The 19763-nt window shown below is 45.3% G+C and overlaps 1 protein-coding gene and 1 long non-coding RNA gene across 4 annotated transcripts in view; one reads left to right on the top strand and one right to left on the bottom strand.

Moving 5' to 3' along the window:
* Crk (CRK proto-oncogene, adaptor protein) overlaps positions 1-11394 on the bottom strand; it is a 29922-nt gene extending 18528 nt beyond the window's left edge. Inside the window, exon 1 of one of the 2 annotated variants that reach the window (XM_076542906.1) lies at positions 11013-11394. In XM_076542906.1, the coding sequence (XP_076399021.1) occupies positions 11013-11253 (241 nt within the window). In that variant the 5' untranslated portion in view covers positions 11254-11394. The remainder of the gene's footprint in view (positions 1-11012) is intronic. The other variant, XM_076542907.1, reaches the window with a different exon arrangement.
* A 25-nt stretch (positions 11395-11419) lies between these two features.
* On the top strand, positions 11420-16189 carry LOC107401264 (uncharacterized). Of its 2 annotated transcripts, none has more exons than XR_013041751.1 (4): positions 11420-11653; positions 11837-11861; positions 12688-12812; positions 15910-16189. It is a non-coding gene; the product is annotated as an uncharacterized LOC107401264 (long non-coding RNA). The 2 variants fall into 2 exon arrangements; XR_013041750.1 differs by having other exon boundaries at positions 11467-11653; positions 12688-14153.
* Positions 16190-19763: the final 3574 nt, after the last annotated feature.

The following is a 19763-nucleotide window of genomic DNA, read 5'->3' as shown; positions in this document are numbered from 1 at the left end:
GGAGTTCCAAGGTCATCTTAAGATGCATATGAGTTTAAGGGCAGCCTAGCACATGAGATCCTATCACAAAAACATGAAAAATGGAACTAAGGAGATGGCTTTATTGGGAGAGTATTTATCTAGAATTGCATTAAGCCCTGAGTTTGATACCCAGTACCACATAAACTGGTATGGTGGTACACGTCCATAATCCTAACACTCTGGAAAGTACAGGCACAAAGATCAGATGTTCAATGTTATCGTCAGCTATATGGGAAGGCGGGGAACAGCCTGGGATACATAATAACTGTACCTCTAACCCTCCATCAATTTCTGTTCAATCAATGATCCGAGAGAAAGGACCTAACAGGAATACTTAAAATACTATGCCACAGTTGGGTGGTGGTAGTGCACACCTATAATCCCAGTACTTGGGAGGCAGAGGCAGGAGGATCTCTGTGAGTTCAAGGCCAGCAAAGTCTACAAAGCGAGTTCCTGGACTGCCAGGGCTACACAGAGAAACCTGCCTCCAAAAACAAACAAACGAACAAAATAAATAAATGAAAAAAAAATTCATGACAACAATATGTGTATGTCATAAATACAGAGCACATTTTTACTGAGTCTACAATTCAAGAACAGTAAGTGAAGATATATCAGCTCAAATGAAACAGTTTAGGGATGCAGTTTAGAGGGCTTACATAGTCCACCTACGTAAACACTCTTCAGGGAAACTGCAACATTAACTCAACAGTTCTAAGGATTGGCCTACAGAGATGATTTTTGGAAGCTTAATTAATTCTTACTTATTTAAGAAAAAAAAATGCAGGCAGTGGTGGCACATGCCTTTAATCCCAGCACTTGGGAGGCAGAGCCAGGCAGATCTCTGTGAGTTCCAGGCCAGTCTGGTCTACAGAGTGAGTTCCAGGACAAGCAACAACAACAACAACAAAAAATTACACGTAGAAACCCTGTCTGGAAAACAAGAGAGAGAGAGAGAGAGAGAGAGAGAGAGAGGGGGGGGGGGGGGAGGGAGGGAGGGAGGGAGGGAGGGAGGGAGAGAAGGAGGGAGGGAGGGAAAGAGAGAAAGAGAGAGAGAGAGAGAGAAAGAGAGAGAGAGAGAGAGAGAAAGAAAGAAAGAAAGAAAGAAAGAAAGAAAGAAAGAAAGAAAGAAAGAAAGAAAGAAAGAAAGAAAGAAAGAAAGAAAGAAAGAAAGGAAGGAAAGAAAGAAGAGAAACTGGAGCCACCACTGCTGGCTGGTTTTTTTTTTAAAGTATTGTGTATGTGCATGATGCATGATTGTAATCAGGGGACAAAGGCAGAGTCAGTTCTTGCCTTCCAGCTTTATGTGGGCTCCAGGGGTCAAACTCAGGTTGCTAGGCTGTGGACAAACCCTTTGTCCACTGAGCCATCCCACCACCCAGTGGCTGTTTTTTAAAACAGGGTGTGTGAGTCACCATGCCTAACTTTACATATATTTTTAAAATTTTTTTTAGATTTATTTATTATGTATACAGTGTTCTGCCTGCATCTCATTACAAGATGGTTGTAAGCCACCATGTGGTTGCTGGGAATTGAACTCAGGACCTCTGGAAGAGCAACCAGTGCTCTTAACCTCTGAGCCATCTCTCCAGTCTCAATTTTTTTAAGTATTTGTTTTGAGACAGGGTCTTCACTATGTGGTCCTGGCTGGCCAGAAACTCACTATGTAGACCAGGTTGGCCTCAAAATCATAGAGATCCAGTTGGTCCTGCCACCCAAGTACTGGCATTGAAGGCATGTGCCAAGTCTAACCTATTTATTTGTATTATTACTGTATATGTGTGCAGAGGTCAGAGGACAACTCACAGAGGTTGGTTTTCTCTTTCCACCCTACTGGGCCAAGGTCTCTCTTTTTTGCTGTGCCTTGTAGTCCAGGCTACCTGGCTCCTGAAATTCTCGCTGCCCCCATGTCACTTAGGAGTTCTAGGATTACAGGTGTGAGCTACTGGATCCGGCGCTGTCACATGAGTTTTAGGGAGGTAACTCGGGTCACCAGTCTTCTCTTGGCAAGGGTTTTACCACTGAGCCACCTCACATATTATTAAAATTTTTTTGAAATTATAGACCCTGTGTGTGGGTTCCTGTTTCTGTCTGTGTTTGTTAGTAAGAGGACAATTCTAAGGGGTAGATCTCTCACTGTACCATGTAGGTCCCAGGGATTGAACTCAGACCACCAGGCTTGGTGACAAGAGCTTTTATTTACCTGCTGAGTCATCTCATCATACATTATTCTTTTTTTAAGATTATTTTGCCAGGTGGTGGTGTCTCAGTACTAGGGAGGCAGAGGCAGTCAGATCTCTGAGTTCAAGGTCAGCCTGGTCTACAAAGCGAGTTTTAGGACAGCCAGGGCTGCACAAACAAAAAAACAAACAAAGATTTGTTTTTATTTATATGCATGTGCCTGTGTGCCATACCAGCTATATATAATAGGTGCTTCTTGAGGCCAGAAGAGGTCAGATCACCTAGAGCTGGAGTTACAAGTGGTTGTAAGCACTCTGATATGGCTGCTAGGAGCAGAACTCTGGTCCTCTGGAAGAGCAGGAACCAATCTTAACTGCTGAGCCATGTCTCTGGCCCCTGTGTGAATTATTCTTTTTTTTTCCTAAAGATTTATTTATTTATTATGTATACAGAGGAGAGCGCCAGATCTCATTACAGATGGTTGTGAGCCACCATGTGGTTGCTGGGAATTGAATTCAGGACCTCTGGAAGAGCAGTCGGTGCTCTTAACCTCTGAGCCATCTCTTCAGCCCTCTGTGAATTATTCTTAATCAACATACATGCTTAACTCTAAAATTAGGGAAAGGGGTAAAATGAAATTCTACTTCCAGCTTTAAGCAACTGTGAACAGTGTGATGAGTAAGAAACAAAGGATAAGCTTCAGAAGCTCCTCCAGCACACAAGTGAGATGTGGGCTCGAACAGCGGATCAGCAGTTAAGCATGCATGCTGCTCTTGCAGAGGATCAGGTTCCCAGAAACTGCAACTCTAGTTTCAGCAGATCCAACACCCTTTGCTGGCCCCCAAGGGCACCAGGCACAAAAGTGGTGCATATGTGTGTGTGTGTGTGTGTGTGTGTGTGTGTGTGTATACACATACATACATATACATACATACACACACACACACATACACGCAAAACACATAAATCACTTAAAAAAACACATCAAAGTTTAATTCTTTTCTTGTTCTAATGCTGCTAATGCTGCATGGTATAAACTGGCCTTTTTCTTTTGGCTTGGCAATCCCAAACTAACAAAATACAAGCAAAGCGGTAAACAAAACCTTTGACACACTTGACCTGCACACTTCTATGGTGTTAGCACTACAATAATGGAGGGATGCCTAATTTGACTACTTGGCAATCAGATATATGGGGCAGGCAAATTTCACTGATTGCAACCCCAGAAGGAAGAAAAGGAAAAGAATGCACATAAGTCACAGATAAGCCCAGACCTCACCACAGTTATGAATTTGGGTTCCTTTTCCATCCTTCTAACCACAAACAGCCAAAGGCAGGAAACAGAAGGGAGGGAAAGGAAGGAGATACAGTCAGTCAGTCTGGAGGACAGAACCAGCTACAGAGCCTATAGCTTCAGAGCTACCCGGGACTCGGAAAACTTCACCCACTCCATATCAAACCTCGTGAGATTCTGACTGTGCAGTGCAGACATTGAGATCGAACCTAGGTCCTCACAAATGCTAAGCAACTTTCATTTTGAGAAAAGTTCTTAATAAATTGCCCAGATTAGCCTTGAACTTACCATGTAGCCTAGACAAGGCCTCAACTTGTAATCCTCCTGCCCCAGCCTATCAAGGAGCTTGAATTATACAGGCTTACATCACTAGGCCCTGGCTTGAGTGTGCAGTTATGAATTAACATATCAAAAAATAAGTATTAACGGGTGTGGTGGTAAGCGCCTGTAATCACAGAATTTAAGAGGCCGAAACAGACTATCCTAATTTCCTGGGCACCCTGGTCTCCGAATTGAGTTCCAGGCCAGCCAAAGATACGTAGTGGGACAAGTAACAAAATAAACTAACAAAAATAAGCAAACAGTTGGATTCTTTTTTTTTCTTTTTGTTAAGTGCTTCTCTGCTATCTGTAAAACCAATTACTTTTAAGCTTTTCAAGCCTCAGGTCACATCAATTTTTACAATGTCATTCCCCCAAAGAATTCATAACACCTGAGGGCACTGTGCTAAAACTGGCTAGGTAACTTCTGGCAAGATCACCAAGAGCTGCTCCACCATCAACCCTTCCAAAATTACACAGCACTTCCTCTTTCCTTCATTACTGTTCCTTTCTTCCTCCTCCTCTGCCTATAGCATTTACAGAAGTTGCTTAAATAAATAAATAAATAAATAAATAAATAAATAAATAAATAAATACCCAATACTGGTCTAATACAAAGGCTGCTGCCTTCCATTTAACAAGGAATTCTGAAGACTAAGGAGGCCTGGCATGATAACATGTGCCTATAACCCCAATATCTGGGAGGCGGAAACAGAAGTATCAGGAGTTCAAGATCATTTTTGGCTACATAGGGGAGGTTCCAGGCCAGCCTGAGCTACATGAGACCATTTTAGAAAATGTAACAAATATTAACAATAAACAAGGGAATAAAGACTATGCAAACAAGCCGGGCGGTGGTGGTGGCGCACGCCTTTAATCCCAGCACTCGGGAGGCAGAGCCAGGAGGATCTCTGTGAGTTCGAGGCCAGTCTGGTCTACAGAGCGAGACCCAAGACAGGCACCAAAACTACACAGAGAAACCCTGTCTCAAAAAAAAAAAAAAAAAGACTATGAAAATAAAAATCTTCTAAACACAGTGGATATTGGCATGGTACTTTACAGATTCATGCTTGATGGAATCAGATTCTCATTTACTGGCTGTTACAACTGCTATCTAATTCCTTCTGTGTGCCTCAGTTTCTTTGTAAAACAGGCCAAGCACCTCTCTAATAACTTCTAAAGTGGCCAGTGCCATGCACAGAGGGGGAGACAAGATGAAGAGACCAGCCTAATCTCAAGTGAAACCTCTCCCGAAAGCTAACATAACAACAACTCTGCCTTTAAAAAAATGAGCGGCGGCGGCCAGACAGCAGTGGCGCACGCCTTTGATCCCAGCATTTGGGAGGCAGAGACAGGCTGATCTCTGAGTTTAAGGCCAGCCTGGTCTACAGCTAGTTCCAGGACCACTAGGGCTATACTGGCAACCTAAGTTTGATCCCTGAAATCCATATACCCATTGAATGAGAGAACCAGCTCTCACTCATCTCCACACATGTACCTCAGAACATGCAACCCACCATATGTATATCATGCAAACACACATAACAATAAAAATTTACAATAAATAAATTTTATTAAAAGGCTGGGAGTCAGCAAGATGGCTCAGTATAGGTAAAAGCATTTTCCTGACAACCTTAGTTTGATCCCTAAACTCATTGTAGAACAGACTCCCACAATTTTCTCTTTGATCTCCATATGGGCCCTGTGGCACTCATATGCCAGGATATACACACAAAATTTTTAAAAATGTACAAAAAAGTATACCATGGATTCTAAACAAGACGAAATTTCAGCTTCATCCTTCCTCAAACCCTTTCAATTCCTTAAGAAATTTCAGGCTGGGATGATGATTCAGTGGGTAAAGCTTGATGCACAGGCACAAGGATCTGAATTTAGACCCCCAGCATCCACAATGAAAAACCAAGCTTTGTTTCTGTAAACCCAACACTGGGAGGCTAATGCTGAAGAATCCCAGGGGCTCATGAGCCTACCAGTCTAGTCATTTGGTGACATTCAGGAATAGTAAGAAATCCTTTCTCGAAAAATTAAGTGACAGCCAGGCGGTGGTGACGCACACCTTTAATACCAGCACTTGAGAGGTGGAGGCAAGCAGATGTCAATGAGTTCAAGGCCAACTTGGTCTACAGAGTGAATTCCAGGACAGCTAGGGCTCCACAGAGCAACTCTGCATTGAAAACAAAGTGACAATCAATAGAGGAAGATGCCCAACACCACCTCTAACCTTCATCCCCAGGCACACACAAACACATGCACATCACAGACCCAACTCCAAGAAAACTTCAATTCACCCAAAAAATTCTTTGAACTACACTTGTGACAGAGAAGACTCCACACTATCTTGATAACTCTCAAGAGCAGAACAGTTGGATAGGTCCGACAAACTCAGAATTCTCTCCTGGAAATCTGCAATTCACAGGAGCACAGTAAAGCTGGTAGCAAGTCTTACAGTGAATAAACCTGTTCTATCTGACCATGGGATTTTTTTTTTCATGAAGTCTCTCAGTAACTACTAAAGAACTCTGGAGAGAAGCAGGAGAGATGCTCAGCAGTTAAGAGCACACGCTCCTTTGCAGAGGACCTGGGTTCAGTTCCCAGCATCCACATGGTAGTACACAACCACCTGTAACTCCAGTTCCAGAGGACCTAATAACTCCTTCTGGTCTCAGCAGGCACTGCATGTACGTGGTATATTTATATACTTGCAAGCAAAACAATCATATATGTAAGATAAAAATAAAGAAAATCTTAAAAAAAAAAAAAAAAAAAAAAAAAAGACAAGAAAGAACTTCTCTGGAACCATTAGATTAGAGGGATACCCTGACCACCCATCTCCAAAGTGAGGTAAGATGATCACAGCCTTGTATTAAGATGATCAGTTTGTATTAAGTAAACACTCTTACCAGTAAGCTACATCCCCAGCCCAAGGAAAGCTCTGAGGCTCCCTCACCCTCGAGGCAACAGGTGGAAAGCTTCAATTGTGCAGCTAACAACAATTACAATGCTGTTCCCACGGACCAGACCCAAGGCCCTTCACACCTCCAGCACTCCACTCCTTTCTACTCAGCAGGACTCCCTAAGTGGTCCTGTGTTTACCAACCACACTGTGCATGCCAGAAAGCCTCTCAGAACTGCCTTCTAACATCCTTGTATTTTCTTTTTTCTTTTTTGGTTTTCGAGACAAGGTTTCTCGATGTAGCCTTGGTTGTCCTAGGACTCACCCTGTAGATAAGACTAGCCTCAAACTCAGAGATCCACCTGCCTCTGCCTCCCTGAGTGCTGAGATTAAAGGCATGAGCCACCATGCCCTGCACATCATTATAGTCTTAATAATTATAACCTGGGTATTTACTTAATATGCCTTCCACATTCAAGAATTTTATATATCTGAATCCATTTACTCACTGCAATAGACCACCCTATGAGGTGTTGCTATTTTCCGACTTTCACAGAAGAAACCAAAGCAAAGTTTAGGGGAAAAAAAAAAATCACCCAAAGTGAGTATGAAGTGGCAGGTGGGACTGGAGAGATGGCTCAGCGGTTAGGAGCAATGGCTGCTCTTGCAGAGGATCTGGGTTCAATTCCCAGCACCCATGTGACTATTCACAACTGTCTGTAACTCCAGTTCCAGGGAATCCAACAACTTCACAAACATACATGCAGGCAAAACACCACACATGAAACAAAAATAAATGTAAACACATAAAATAAGTGGCTGATAACTAACTGTCACTAGAATATGTATGTCCAGTGTGGTGGCCCACACCTTTAATCCCAGGCAGAGGCAAGTGGCTCTCTCTGAGTTTGAGGCCAGACAGACTTATAAAACGAGACCCTGTCTTTAGATTACACACACACTTTATTCAAGTTTGGTTTTTTGGCCTCCAATTCACTACATAGGCAGAGATTATTTGTACTGTGAACTTTCTACCTCCACCTCCCAAGTGCTGAGATTACAGGTCTGTGCCACTAAGCCTGGTCTGTGTGATGTAGGGGACTGAAATTGGAGCCTCCAGTCTTACTAGAATAAAGAATTCTATCAACTGAGGTACACTCCCAGCTTCTCATTCAGTTTAGGTCTCTATCAGTCAAAATCTAGTCTTTACTGTTTCAAACAGAAGAAACTAGTGGATCAACTGTTCCAGGTCTTCCCAATAGGCTCCTCTTGAAGCCCAACCTTACAGAGCATGACCAGTCAACTTGAACAAACTTTCCCCTATGGCTCTGGGCAGAGTCAAGATGCTCCCAGGCTATAGCAGCACAGGAGATGATCTGTGGGAGCTAAGGATCTATGCTAAGTTCAATAGAGTCACTGAGCTGGGCCTAATGGCTCAGGCCTATAATCCCAACATCAAGGCAGAGGCAGGATCTTTGTAAGTTAGACGTTAGCATTGTCTATATAGTGAGTCCTATGTAGGAACGACAAAATTATCCCATCTCAAACAAACAGTTATTGGGATAAGGTGACAATTCCTGGCCTACCTTACAGAGTGTGTGTGTGTGTGTGTGCGCGTGCGCATTCATGATGTATGCATGAATTATGCCGGAGTGGGAAGGTCATAAGACAACCCTTAGGAGTTGATTTTCTTACTCTACCTTGGGATCCAAGGATCAAACTCAGATCCTCGGACTTTCAAGACACGTGCTTTTACCTAGTGAGCCATCCTGCTGGCTCTTATTTTTATTTATTTAAAATTATGAGCTGGGTAGAGGCAAGAGGATTTCTCAAAGTCAGCCTGGTTTACATAGACAGTTGCAGGCCAGTTAGGGCTGCACAGTGAGCCTCTGTCTCACAACAAGAGAATGGAGTTTCCTGTGTGCACTTCAGGGATCCCAAACAAATAAACAAAGAATAACAAAACTATATAATGAAGGGTTGGGTCAGTTCTCAGTTCACACTGTCTAGCTCAAATTCTGGTTTAGTTATAGACTGAATGTATGACCTTACAAGTTACTGAATTTCTAGTTCCTCATCCGAAAACTGAATATTTTAGTAAATGGAAATTGCAGTACTTCACTCACTATAACGTTACTGACAGCCACTTATATAAGACACACAAAGCACTCAGCAAAGCATATGGCATACCATAACTAGTCAGTAAGTGTTAGCTATTAATATTATATATGCCTCTCTAAAACTCAGGTAATTCCTGTGTGGCTTTTAAAAAAAGAGCTTAATGGGGAGAACAAAGATTAAGCAACCATCATAAAGTAAAGACAGCAAGTGAACTGACTGCCCGTAGAGAAAATGGGGTACTTGATGAAACAAAATGCCACAATGCCAATGAACTTTCCACACCTCACCCACAAACTGGCAAGCTCCTCGCCTAGGCCAACCATGTATTTTGAAAAGGTGGAGCTGCTAAGATATAAAACCACAATGACCAGGTATAGAGAAAAATCAAACTAACAAACCTGCCTGATGCTATTCCCAAATTTTGTAACAAAACACACACAGAGAAAGCTGAGGACTGAAATTTTTACCCCACTATTGGGAATAAAACCCAGGCTGCCCAAATGCTAGGAAAATAAACTACCACTGAACTACATCCCTAATCCCACCCACTAAGCTTACTTTTTATTTTGAGGCAGAGCATTACTAAGTTCTCCAGGATAGCCTGGAACTTGTAAAATCATCTTGCTTCAGCATCCTAGGTGCTAGGATTAGAAGCATGAACTACGAAATGGGGCTGAGAACTGAATTTCAATGAAAACATACCATCCTAGTATGGCACTTAACACAAAACAATAGATTATCTTGCAGATAGCACAAAAAATAGAATTTATCTTATTTAGGGCAAACATGCTATATTAATATTCCTATCTTATATTATTAAACCTACAAGACTTAGAAAGACCTAAATGTGTAAACTAAAAAGATCTCAATACTCACTTTTTCCCTTAACTTGTGTGCTAACAAAAAGAACTGTCTATCCCACCTCCTCATTTCTGGCCAAACTGAGTTAACTTAAGTCAGGACTATCCTAAAAGGGCAGGTCTGCTAAGGTTAGCCAAGGAGTCTTCATTCATGAGACTGGCTCAGATCTAGGAGGAAAAGGCTTGCACTTCAAACATCCAGAAAGCAAGAAGCTTGGTGCTATTACATACATACACAGACAAAGGTCACTTTGCAACTCAGAAACCTCAAGTACTAAGTGCATGGATTTCCTTAACATTGCCAAGACAACTCCAATAACATGGGCAAGACAGTTAGAATTCAATGATCCTTGACAAGGAAGACCCAGTGGTATAACCAAAATTCTTCGTGTTATCTTCCAGCCACGTCTGTTCTTGTATCCTGGAAGACTTTGACCACAGTACCAACTCACTGAGCAAGAAAAGATCCAGAAGTACATGACTGACACTGACTGTTTAAACCCAAGGAGAATGACGCTCCACTCACTTCCACGGTTGTTCCCATTGGCTTATACCTGGTTTATTTTCTGAAGGAAAAAAAAAAAATCTTTCTTCCACTAATCACTTTGAAACTAGAAACTCTAGCTGCAGCAGGCAATCCTTTGGACACTTAAAACCTCTTGAACACAGTTTGCCAGCTGGGTTTCAATTACGCTGGGCTGGTCACAGAGGCTTTTTTCTATTACCAACTCACTTAGTTCACCACCTTCGTATTCCACAAGGGAAGAGCACGGTAAAAAGATTTTGGAAAAATGCCCAAGAAAGGAAAAAACCAACCGGCTTCCTGAGGGTGTCTCCATCCCTCCCAGCCAGCCAGTACGTGGTGACTTCCTACCGAAGGCCACCAGCGCTAACACTGCAGGAAACGTCTCAAGCCTAAAAGCCACTTGTAGAATTAGCAGATCCATTCTGGGCACCTCTGCCAAATTATGTCCCCGCAACATCCCCCATTAACTCTTTGTCCCCAAGTTGCCCAAGTTGCTCGGCCCTGCCCTGCCCTTGGGCCTGACCCTGGCGCTCAGCCCCACCCCGGGGCCGCCGCAGTTCCCCTTCCCCGGCTCCCAAGGCACACCCAGAGGCCTCGGTGAAGCAGCTCCTCCTCCCCCACAATCCCGCTTGTCGGTGGGAACCAGCTGGAGCTGAAGGCAGCTCCCCCGCCAGGGCCACGGCTGCCCTCTCTGCCCACGTCTCTCCTGCCGAAGCAGAACCGAGTTCCACGGCCCTCATCCCCGCCCGGAGCCTCCCGCCCGTCTGTCCCTCACCCGGCGGAGGCTGAGCGGGCGACGGAGGCACTGGAGGGCGCGGGCCGCTGCTGTTGATGATGTAGTGGGAGACACGCGAGTTTTCGGAGACGCTGAGCACATAGTCCCCGGGGCTGGTGCTCGAGTCCCGCACCAGGAACACCCCGTGCCGCTGGCCCTGCAATAGCGCCACCGCCTCCTGCCGGCTCAAGCGGCCCCAGTACCAGCTACTCCGTTCCTCCGAGTCGAAGTTGCCCGCCATGGCCGCCTCCGCGCCTCCACGCTGGGCCGCCGCCGCCACGCGCGCCCCTCCAGCCCTGGCGCCCGCCGCCCAGCGGACCGGCTCCGGTGTCAGGCTCCCAGCAGCGCCCGAAATGGCGGCGGCGGCCGCGGGCCTTCCCCACCGGAAATGACGCGCTCTCTACCCGAGGGAGGCTGCCGGGAAGGGGACCGCCGCCCGCCATTGGGAGAAGGGAAACGGAGTCCTTGGGGCCCGCAGTGCGCATGCGGCTTCATGGGCGTCGCCTCCTGGTCCAAACTCTGACCGCCGAGGATGGGGAGGCGGAGTCTAGGACTAAGGGGCGGAGCCTCAGTCTCTTGGCTGAGTGATCTGTGTTGGACAGATTGGTTGGTGGTGAAGGTCTTTCGCCCAGGACCTACAGGTAGCAACTCCAATACAAAGACTGGAGTAGAAAAGACGGTGTGGTTCCAAGATGTTAGCCTCTGTCAAAGCTCCCTGACAAGCTGTTTTGTTTTGTTTTTTTCTGTTGTCTTCAGTTTCCCCCGAGGCCAGCTGAAGTTCGCGTTATTCAGTAACAGTCATAGACATTGCATTTGCCTTGCAGGTGCAGTGGTGACCCAGACTGGGCCGTAAGTCACCGAATTCACAGACCAGTGGGAGGAACCAGGAAACAATTAATGACAAAGGAACGCCCAAGGCTGTGATGGGGAACAGGGATACAAAGAAATCGACTAAGTAGTCTGTAGAGGGATCCAAAGGACGGGGTAAAGGGACTCAAGACTGTAATCCCAACACTTGGGAAACTGAGACCGGAGGATTACTGCGAGTCTGAGGCCCTACCTTACAAAACCTAAACAAGCCGGGTGGTGGTGGCGCACACCTTTAATCCCAGCTCTCGGGAGGCAGAGGCAGGCGGATCTCTGTGAGTTTGAGGCCAGCCTGGTCTACTGAGCGAGATCCAGGAAAGGCGCAAAGCTACACAGAGAAACCCTGTCTCAGAAAAACAAAAACAAAAACCTAAACAAAGAACAGCAAACCGGGGTCCACAGATGAGGAGGCACAGGTTGGATGGTGGGGTGTTGAATGGCAGGTGAGGAAGGTACTCAATGCAAAGAAAGCAAAATGCTCAGACAGGCAAAAGAATGGAGTTCTCCCTATTGACGTTCCCATGTCTCCCAGCCAGGGCCTTCTCAATTTTCAGCTTTAGCGATGGGTATCTCCTGCTCTTACTCCCTGTGATCATGATCATCTCTCTCAATTTTCTTAAATGATTTTTTTTTTAAAAAACAGTGTTTCTCTGTGTAGCCCTGGCTGCCCTGGGACTCACTCTGTAGACCAGGCTGGCCTCAGACTTAGATATCTGCCTGCCTCTGCCCCCCAAGCCACCAATGATGCCCTGCTTGAAATGAAATCTTACTCTGTAGCCCAGACTGACTCAAGATCCTTCCACTCCAGCCTCCCCAGTACTGGGATTACAAGAGCACAGCACCATGCCTGGCCACAATTGCCGTGATTCCTGTGCACAGCCTGCCCGAGGCTGCTCCGGAGGCTAGTTTGCCGGATGGCACTGCAACATCAATGTAAGTTTTCTAAATACCAATCTGCTGTTACCCTGCATAAAACTTTGAAAAGCTTTAAAACTTCCAGTTTAGGGGCTGGAGAGACAGCTCAGTGGTTAAGAGCACTGACTGTTCTTCCAGAGGACCCAGGTTCAATTCCCAGCATCTACATGGCAGCTAACAACTGTCTGTAACTCCAAGATCTGACAGCCTCACACAGACATACATGCAGACAAAACACCAATTGATGTAAAAAATAAATAAATAAAATTAAAAAAAAAAAACTTCTAGTTTAGCGCCCAGCATAGAATGGAGCTAGCCTCATCCTAACAGCTCCTACCTGAACCTCACATAATTTCACTGTCCAAGGGCTGCAGCCTCGGTGTGGTTTTCTGTGATCACCCTATCACTCCCTTAGCACTGCATCCACATTATTTCCATTACAGCTTTTACCCCTTGTCCTGAAAGTTTTCACTTACCGGCCCATCTGTGGCTCATGCTAGAATTCTTCAAAGGCCAGGCATCTAGCTAGGGAAGTCCCACTACTGGAGAGACTGAAGGAGGAGCCAGAGGCAGCCTGGGCAACATACTGAAACTGTACCTCAAAAAACCCAAATCTAGTCTAGAAAACCTAATATTTTTTAATAACATCTACAGGGCTGGAGATTTGGCTCAGTGAGTAAAGGTACTTGCCACCAAGCCTGATGACCTGAGTTGGATCCCTGGGAACCACAGAAGCAGAGAACTCTTGTGGGTTGTCCTCTGACCTCTGCATGCTCCACCACAGCACATGCATGTATACCCACGAACATCCACACCAATAAATAAACTGTAAAATAAATTGGGGGTGGGGTGGGTGTTTCGAGACAGGGTTTCTCTGTGTAGCCCTAGTGGTCCTGGAACTCGCTTTGTAGACCAGGCTGGCCTCAGACTCACAGAGATCCACCTGCAGGAATTAAAAGCGTGTGCCACCACTGCTGGCTTCTAAAATAAATTTTAAAATATTAAAAAATAATAATAACAGCTCTCCTGTTTAGTCAGGAATCACTACCAGGCATGGTGCTGGATGCTTTTCTACAGACCATCTCATTTTACACTCACCCCAACCTGAGGGGCTAATATCTTTAAATTGCCTAATTTTACAGATAAGGAAAGTGAAGCTCAGAATTGAAGTTAATTGTTCTGTTGAAGCATGAGTACATACAGATACCACAGCACTCATACAGAGGTCGGAGGACAGCGTTGTGAAGTTGGTTCTCTCCTTCCACTGTGAGGGTCCTGAAGATTTATCTCAGGCTGGGTGGGCAAATGACCTTACCCATCGACCCATCTCAACAGCCTGAATTTTCATTGTTTGTTCAGGTTTGTTAGGTTTTTGTTGTTGCTTTGTTGTTTTAGGGGGGATCTTGTGTGTGCACGTGTGTGTGTGTGTGTGTGTGTGTATGTGTGTGTGTGTGTGTGTGTGTGTGTGTGGTGGTGTTGTTGTTGTTGTTGTTATTTTTGTAAGGCAGGATCTTTCTGTACTCCTGGCTGATCTAGAACTCACTATGTAAACCAGGCTGGCATCTGCTTGGAGGATATCACAGAACAGAGCACTCTCCTTCCAGATCTGAATTCTAGCTCCTCACTTAGCAGTCGCAAATGTCAAGACAAGTGCAACCTGGGGGACAAGTTCTCTGGGATAGCGCTTGCCTAGCATGCTAGAGGCCCTAACTTTGCTCTCTAGGACCCATCTCAGCATGCTGGCACACACCTATAATTTCAGCACTTGAGAGTTAAAGACAGGAAGATCAAGGCCAACCTTGGCTACTTTATGTGTTTGAGCTTAGCATGAGCTACATGAAACCTTGTCTGAAAAACAAACAAGGCCCTATGTGGTGGAGGCAGATACAGGTAGAGCTCTGTGAGTTCCAAGTCAGCCTGGACTACGTAGGGAATTCCCGGCCAGTGTGGGCTATGTAGTGAGTCCCTGTCTCAAAACAGACAAACAAAAAGCCCTAAGCAAAAGTTATCCTTGGCCTAGTGGGGAGCTCAGCTCTTCCGTGGCGTGGCCGGGGCCAGCCCTATAAAAGACTGCAGGGAAAAGGGCCCTTCTGTGTTCTCAGTGACTCATCTTGACTTAGCTTAGTCACCAGGAACCAGCAGCAGAAGTCACTCAGTGTGAATGCTGGCCCTGGGGGAAAAGGACTATCTGCTGTCCCTGTTCAGGACTGCAGGGCTTCAAGGCAGGGCCTTACCCAGAGACTGTCTGAGAAACTCCAAACCTGCTTCCTACGATAAACAAAAAGGAGAGATCTGTTTTTGTTGTGTTTATTTGTTTAGACAAAGTTACACTATGTAGCCCTGGCTGTCATGGAACTTGCTGTGTACATCAGGCTAGCCTCAAACTCAGAGAGATCTATCTGCCTGCCTTTGCCTTCCACAGGACAGAGTATTTATTACATAGCCTCATGGCTTTCAGACTGGCCTACAATTCACTACATAGCTATGGATGACTTTGAACTTCTTTTGTGTTGTTGTTGTTTGGTTTTTGAAACAGGGTTTCTCTGTATAACAGTCTGGCTGTTCTGGAACTTGCTTTGTAGATCAGGCTGGTCTCAAACTCACAGAGATCTGCTTGCCTCTGCCTCCTGAATGCTGGGATTACAGGCATGAGCCACCACTGCCCAGCTTTTTTTTTTTTTTTTTTTTTTTTAGTTTTTTTGAGAGAGGGTTTCTCTGTGTAGTTTTGGTGCCTGTCCTGGATCCCGCTCTGTAGACCAGGCTGGCCTCAAACTCACCGAGATCCGCCTGGTTCTGCCTCTGGAGTGGTGGGATTAAAGGCGTGCGACACCACCTCCCAGCCGGAAATAAATACTAAAAAATAAAAAACTCTCCCCTAAACCAGGTGTGGTGGCTCATATCTGTATCCCTAGCATTCATAAAGCAGAAGCAGGGAGGATTACTGCAAGTTTGAGGCCAATTTGGTCAGCGTAGCAAGTTCCAAGTTAGCTAGGGCTAAGTAAGTAAGAGTTTCTCTAAAACAAACAACATAGAAAAATTGTTTCAAATAACCTTGGACTTTTTGATTATAACCTGTTTTTATGTTCAAGCTATCTGTGTATTATTTCTCCTGCAGTTGTACATAGAATGTTTTTACATTCAAGAAAAGAAAAGAAAAATCGTCGTCGTAAGTGCGCTGGCGAGCAGGCTCAGCAATTAAGAGCACTTGCCTTTGCAGAAGATCTGAGTTTTGGCTTGCCAACACCCACATGGTGGTCCACACCCATCTGAAACTCCAGTTCCAGGACATCCAATGTTCTCTTCTGATCTCCACAGGCATCAAGCATACATGTGGTGCACATACATCCTTGATGGCAAAACACTTAAACACACAAAATAAAATAAATTATAACTGAGCTGTGTGGGAGTCTGTCAGAGTCCAGCTCCGACCTGTGGAAGGGTTCTTGGGGGGAGCAGAGAGGAAGGAGGAAGTATTAGATAGAAAGAGAGGATAAGAGAGACAGAGACACAGGATAGCTTCGGGAGGGACCAAGTTTATTCCAAAGGGCTTTTTTTTTTTTTTTTTGGTTTTTCGAGACAGGGTTTCTCTGTGTAGTTTCGGTGCCTGTCCTATATCTCGCCCTGTAGACCAGACTGGACTCAAACTCACAGAGATCCGCCTGGTTCTGCCTTGTGAGTGAAGCAAGCTCAGGTTCTCTGATCTTGAGTAAGGTCTCACTAGGAAGCCTCTGTGGGCCTCCACAGAGCTGCAAGTACGTAGGGAAACACCATCAATAGCGAAGACTTAGCTGCTCAAATGTGACCTTCCTTGACAGGAACAATCTACAGCACAAAGCCAGGAGTGTAGGATCAGGAGTCGCCCCACAAGGAGAACTTAGCAGGTCCCCTGCTCCCTCTCCACAAGGAGAACTTAGAAGGTCCCCTGCCCCTTCCCCACAAGGAGAACTTAGCAGGTCCCCTACCCCTTCCTCCCTCTCCTCCTCCTCCTTTGGACCTAAGGAGCCGGAGGACTGCAGTCACAGTGGCCGTGTTGCCTTTTGCTTCTTGATAAGCCTGAGACCTTCCCTACAGAGGAAATGGCCTCCTTAGGAAGGGCTCCTGATGTGGATGCGTTGGGGCGGGAAGGAAGGGAGGAGGAAATGCAGAGGCAGAGGGGAAGGGAGGAGAGAAATGGAAGACGGTGTAGTGCACGAGCCAAGGGCACCAAAGCCTTTGAGTCTCTACTATCTAGTAAAAAAAAAAACCCAAACCAGTCCTTATTCTAGTGACAGAGAAGCAGGAGGTGGACCAGACGGCCTACACAGTCTGTCCTGTGTCCCCTAAAGCCACCAGGGCGGCCTCATACAGTTGCGTACCACACAGCTTGGAGTGTAATGCAGCAGAAGTACCTAAAGAAAGTGGTTTTCATGATAACAAAGAGGAACACATTCAGGACAACAGATACATAAAGCTCAAAATAAAGTATTAGCTCTCAAGGTCATAGAAAAAAATGTGTAGACTTTTAAATTAAAGTTCTCCCTGGGCAGTGGTGGAGCACACCTTTGATCCCTGCATTTGGGGGACAGAGCCAGGCAGAGCTCTGAGTTATCCAAAGCAAGCTGTGCATAGTGACCTTAATCCCAGTACTCCAGAGGCAGAGGCAGGTGCATCTCTGTGAGTCTGAGGCTAGTCTGGTCTATACATTGCTTTTTAGAACATCCAGGGCTGTGTAGAACTTCTGAACAACAACAAAAAAAATAAATAAAAATAAGGGAATGCCCCACCCGCCAAGTTCAGTCTTTTTATTTATTTATTATTTTATTTTACAATACTATTCAGTTCTATATAACAGCCACAGATTCCCTTGTTCTCTCCCTTCCTGCCCCCCTCCCCTTTGCCCCAACCCACCCCCCATTCCCACCTCCTCCAGATCAAGATCTCCCCCAAGGACTGGGATCGACCTGATAGACTCAGTCTAGGCAGGTCCAGTCCCCTCCTCCCAGATTGAGCCAAGTGTCCCTGCATAAATCCCAGGTTTCAAACAGCCAACTCATGCAACGAGCCTAGTACCTGGTACCACTGCCTAGATGCCTCCCAAACAGATCAAGCCAATCGACTGTCTCACCTATTCAGAGGGCCTGATCCAGTTGGGGGTACCTCAGTCAGTCTTTTTTTTTAATTTGTTTGGTTGGTTTGGTTTTTGTAACAAGGTTTCTCTGTGAAACAGCCCTGGCTATCTTGGAACTTTGGAGACCAGGCTGGCCTCGAACTCACAGAGACCCACCTGCCTCTGCCTCCCGAGTGCTGGGATTAAAGATGTGCACCACCACCGCCCAGCCTTCCTTTCCTTTTGTGCCCCCAGTGCTGGGGTCAAACCCAGGACTTTGTGTTGCTACTTAGTCTTTTACATCCACATTCCATCTCAAGACTACCCTTCTGCTTTTTTAGACAAAGTCTCACTACGTAGCCTGGGTTGGCTTTAAATTGGAGATCCTCCTGCTCAGCTTCCTGAGTGCTGGGATTACAGGTATGCGCCACCACGATCCCTACTCCCCTTAAAAGGAAAAAAGTAAATGTGGTTTTGCTATGTTATTCCAGCTATTGCTGAACTTTTGGGCTCAAGGTAGCTGGGACTAGGTAAGGACCACTTTTTTTTTTTTTTTTTTTTTTAAGGATTTATTGTTAACCAGGTGATGATGACACATGCCTTTAATCCCAGCACTTGGGATTAAAGCAGAGGCAGGCAGATATCTAAGTCTGAGGCCAGCCTGGTCTACAAAGTGAGTTCCAGGATAGCCAGGGCTACACAGAGAAACGCTGTCTCAAAAAAAAAAAAAAAAAAAAAAAAAAAAAAAAAAAAAAAAAAAAAAAGACAAAAAAAGATTTTTATTTCATATATACAGGTGTTTTATTTTATTTTTTTATTTTATTTTTTTTGGTTTTTCGAGACAGGGTTTCTCTATGTAGCTTTGCACCTTTCCTGGAACTCACTTGGTAGCCCAGGCTGGCCTCGAACTCACAGAGATCCGCCTGCCTCTGCCTCCCAAGTGCTGGGATTAAAGGCGTGCGCCACCACCGCCCCGCCGTTTTTTTTTGTTTTTTTTTTTTTTAAGATTTATTTATTATGTAGACAGGAAAGGGTGCCAGATCTCATTACAGTTGTGAGCCACCATGTGGGTGCTGGGAATTAAACTCAGGACCTCTGGAAGAGCAGTCGGTGCTCTTAACCTCTGAGCCATCTCTCCAACCCCTATATACAGGTGTTTTGCCTGCATGTATGTGTATTCAACTGGTATCTGTGGAGGACCTTGAATCCCCTAGAACGGGAGTTACAAATGACTATAAACCATCAGGCCAGTGCTTTTTTTTTTTTTTTTTTTTTAAATTTATGTGCATTGGTGGTTTTCCTGCATGAGGATTTCAGGTACCCTGGAATTGGAGTTACAGAGAGCTGTGAGCTGCTGTGTGGGTGCTGGGAATTGAACCTGGGTCCTCTGGAAGAGCAGCCAGTGCTCTTAACCACTGCACCATCTCTCCAGCCCCCCAGGTCAGTGCTCTTAAACACTGAACTATCCTTCTAGATCCTATTATTATTCTTATTATTTTATTGTTATTGTTATTTTGTGTGTGTGGGCAGTTGAGACAGGGTTTTCCTGTGTAATAGCTCTGGCTGTCCTGGAACTCACTTTTTAGACCTGGCTGGTCTTGAACTCACAGAGATCCACCTGCCTCTGCCTCCCCAGTGCTGAGATTAAAGGTGAGCTTGATGGTAAGGCAGACATTAAACAACAGCTCTGGGAACACAGGAAGAGACACCAAGAGGGTCTTAGTGTATGTACAGGGCTGGGAATAGAGGGGCTAGATCTCCACAAAGGACAGTAACATATTCCCAATGGTATCCTGTCTGTGGGACTGTTGAGAATAAGTCAGTTCACTTTGTTGCAGTGTAATGCATGCCCCCACCTTCTAGTAAAGTTACACAGGTGTCTT

This window comes from Peromyscus maniculatus, chromosome 8 (genome assembly GCF_049852395.1).
Source record: "Peromyscus maniculatus bairdii isolate BWxNUB_F1_BW_parent chromosome 8, HU_Pman_BW_mat_3.1, whole genome shotgun sequence".
Lineage (NCBI taxonomy): Eukaryota > Metazoa > Chordata > Mammalia > Rodentia > Cricetidae > Peromyscus > Peromyscus maniculatus.
The sequence above is the reverse complement of the archived record's forward strand: the minus strand, read 5'-3'. Positions and strand labels throughout refer to the sequence as shown.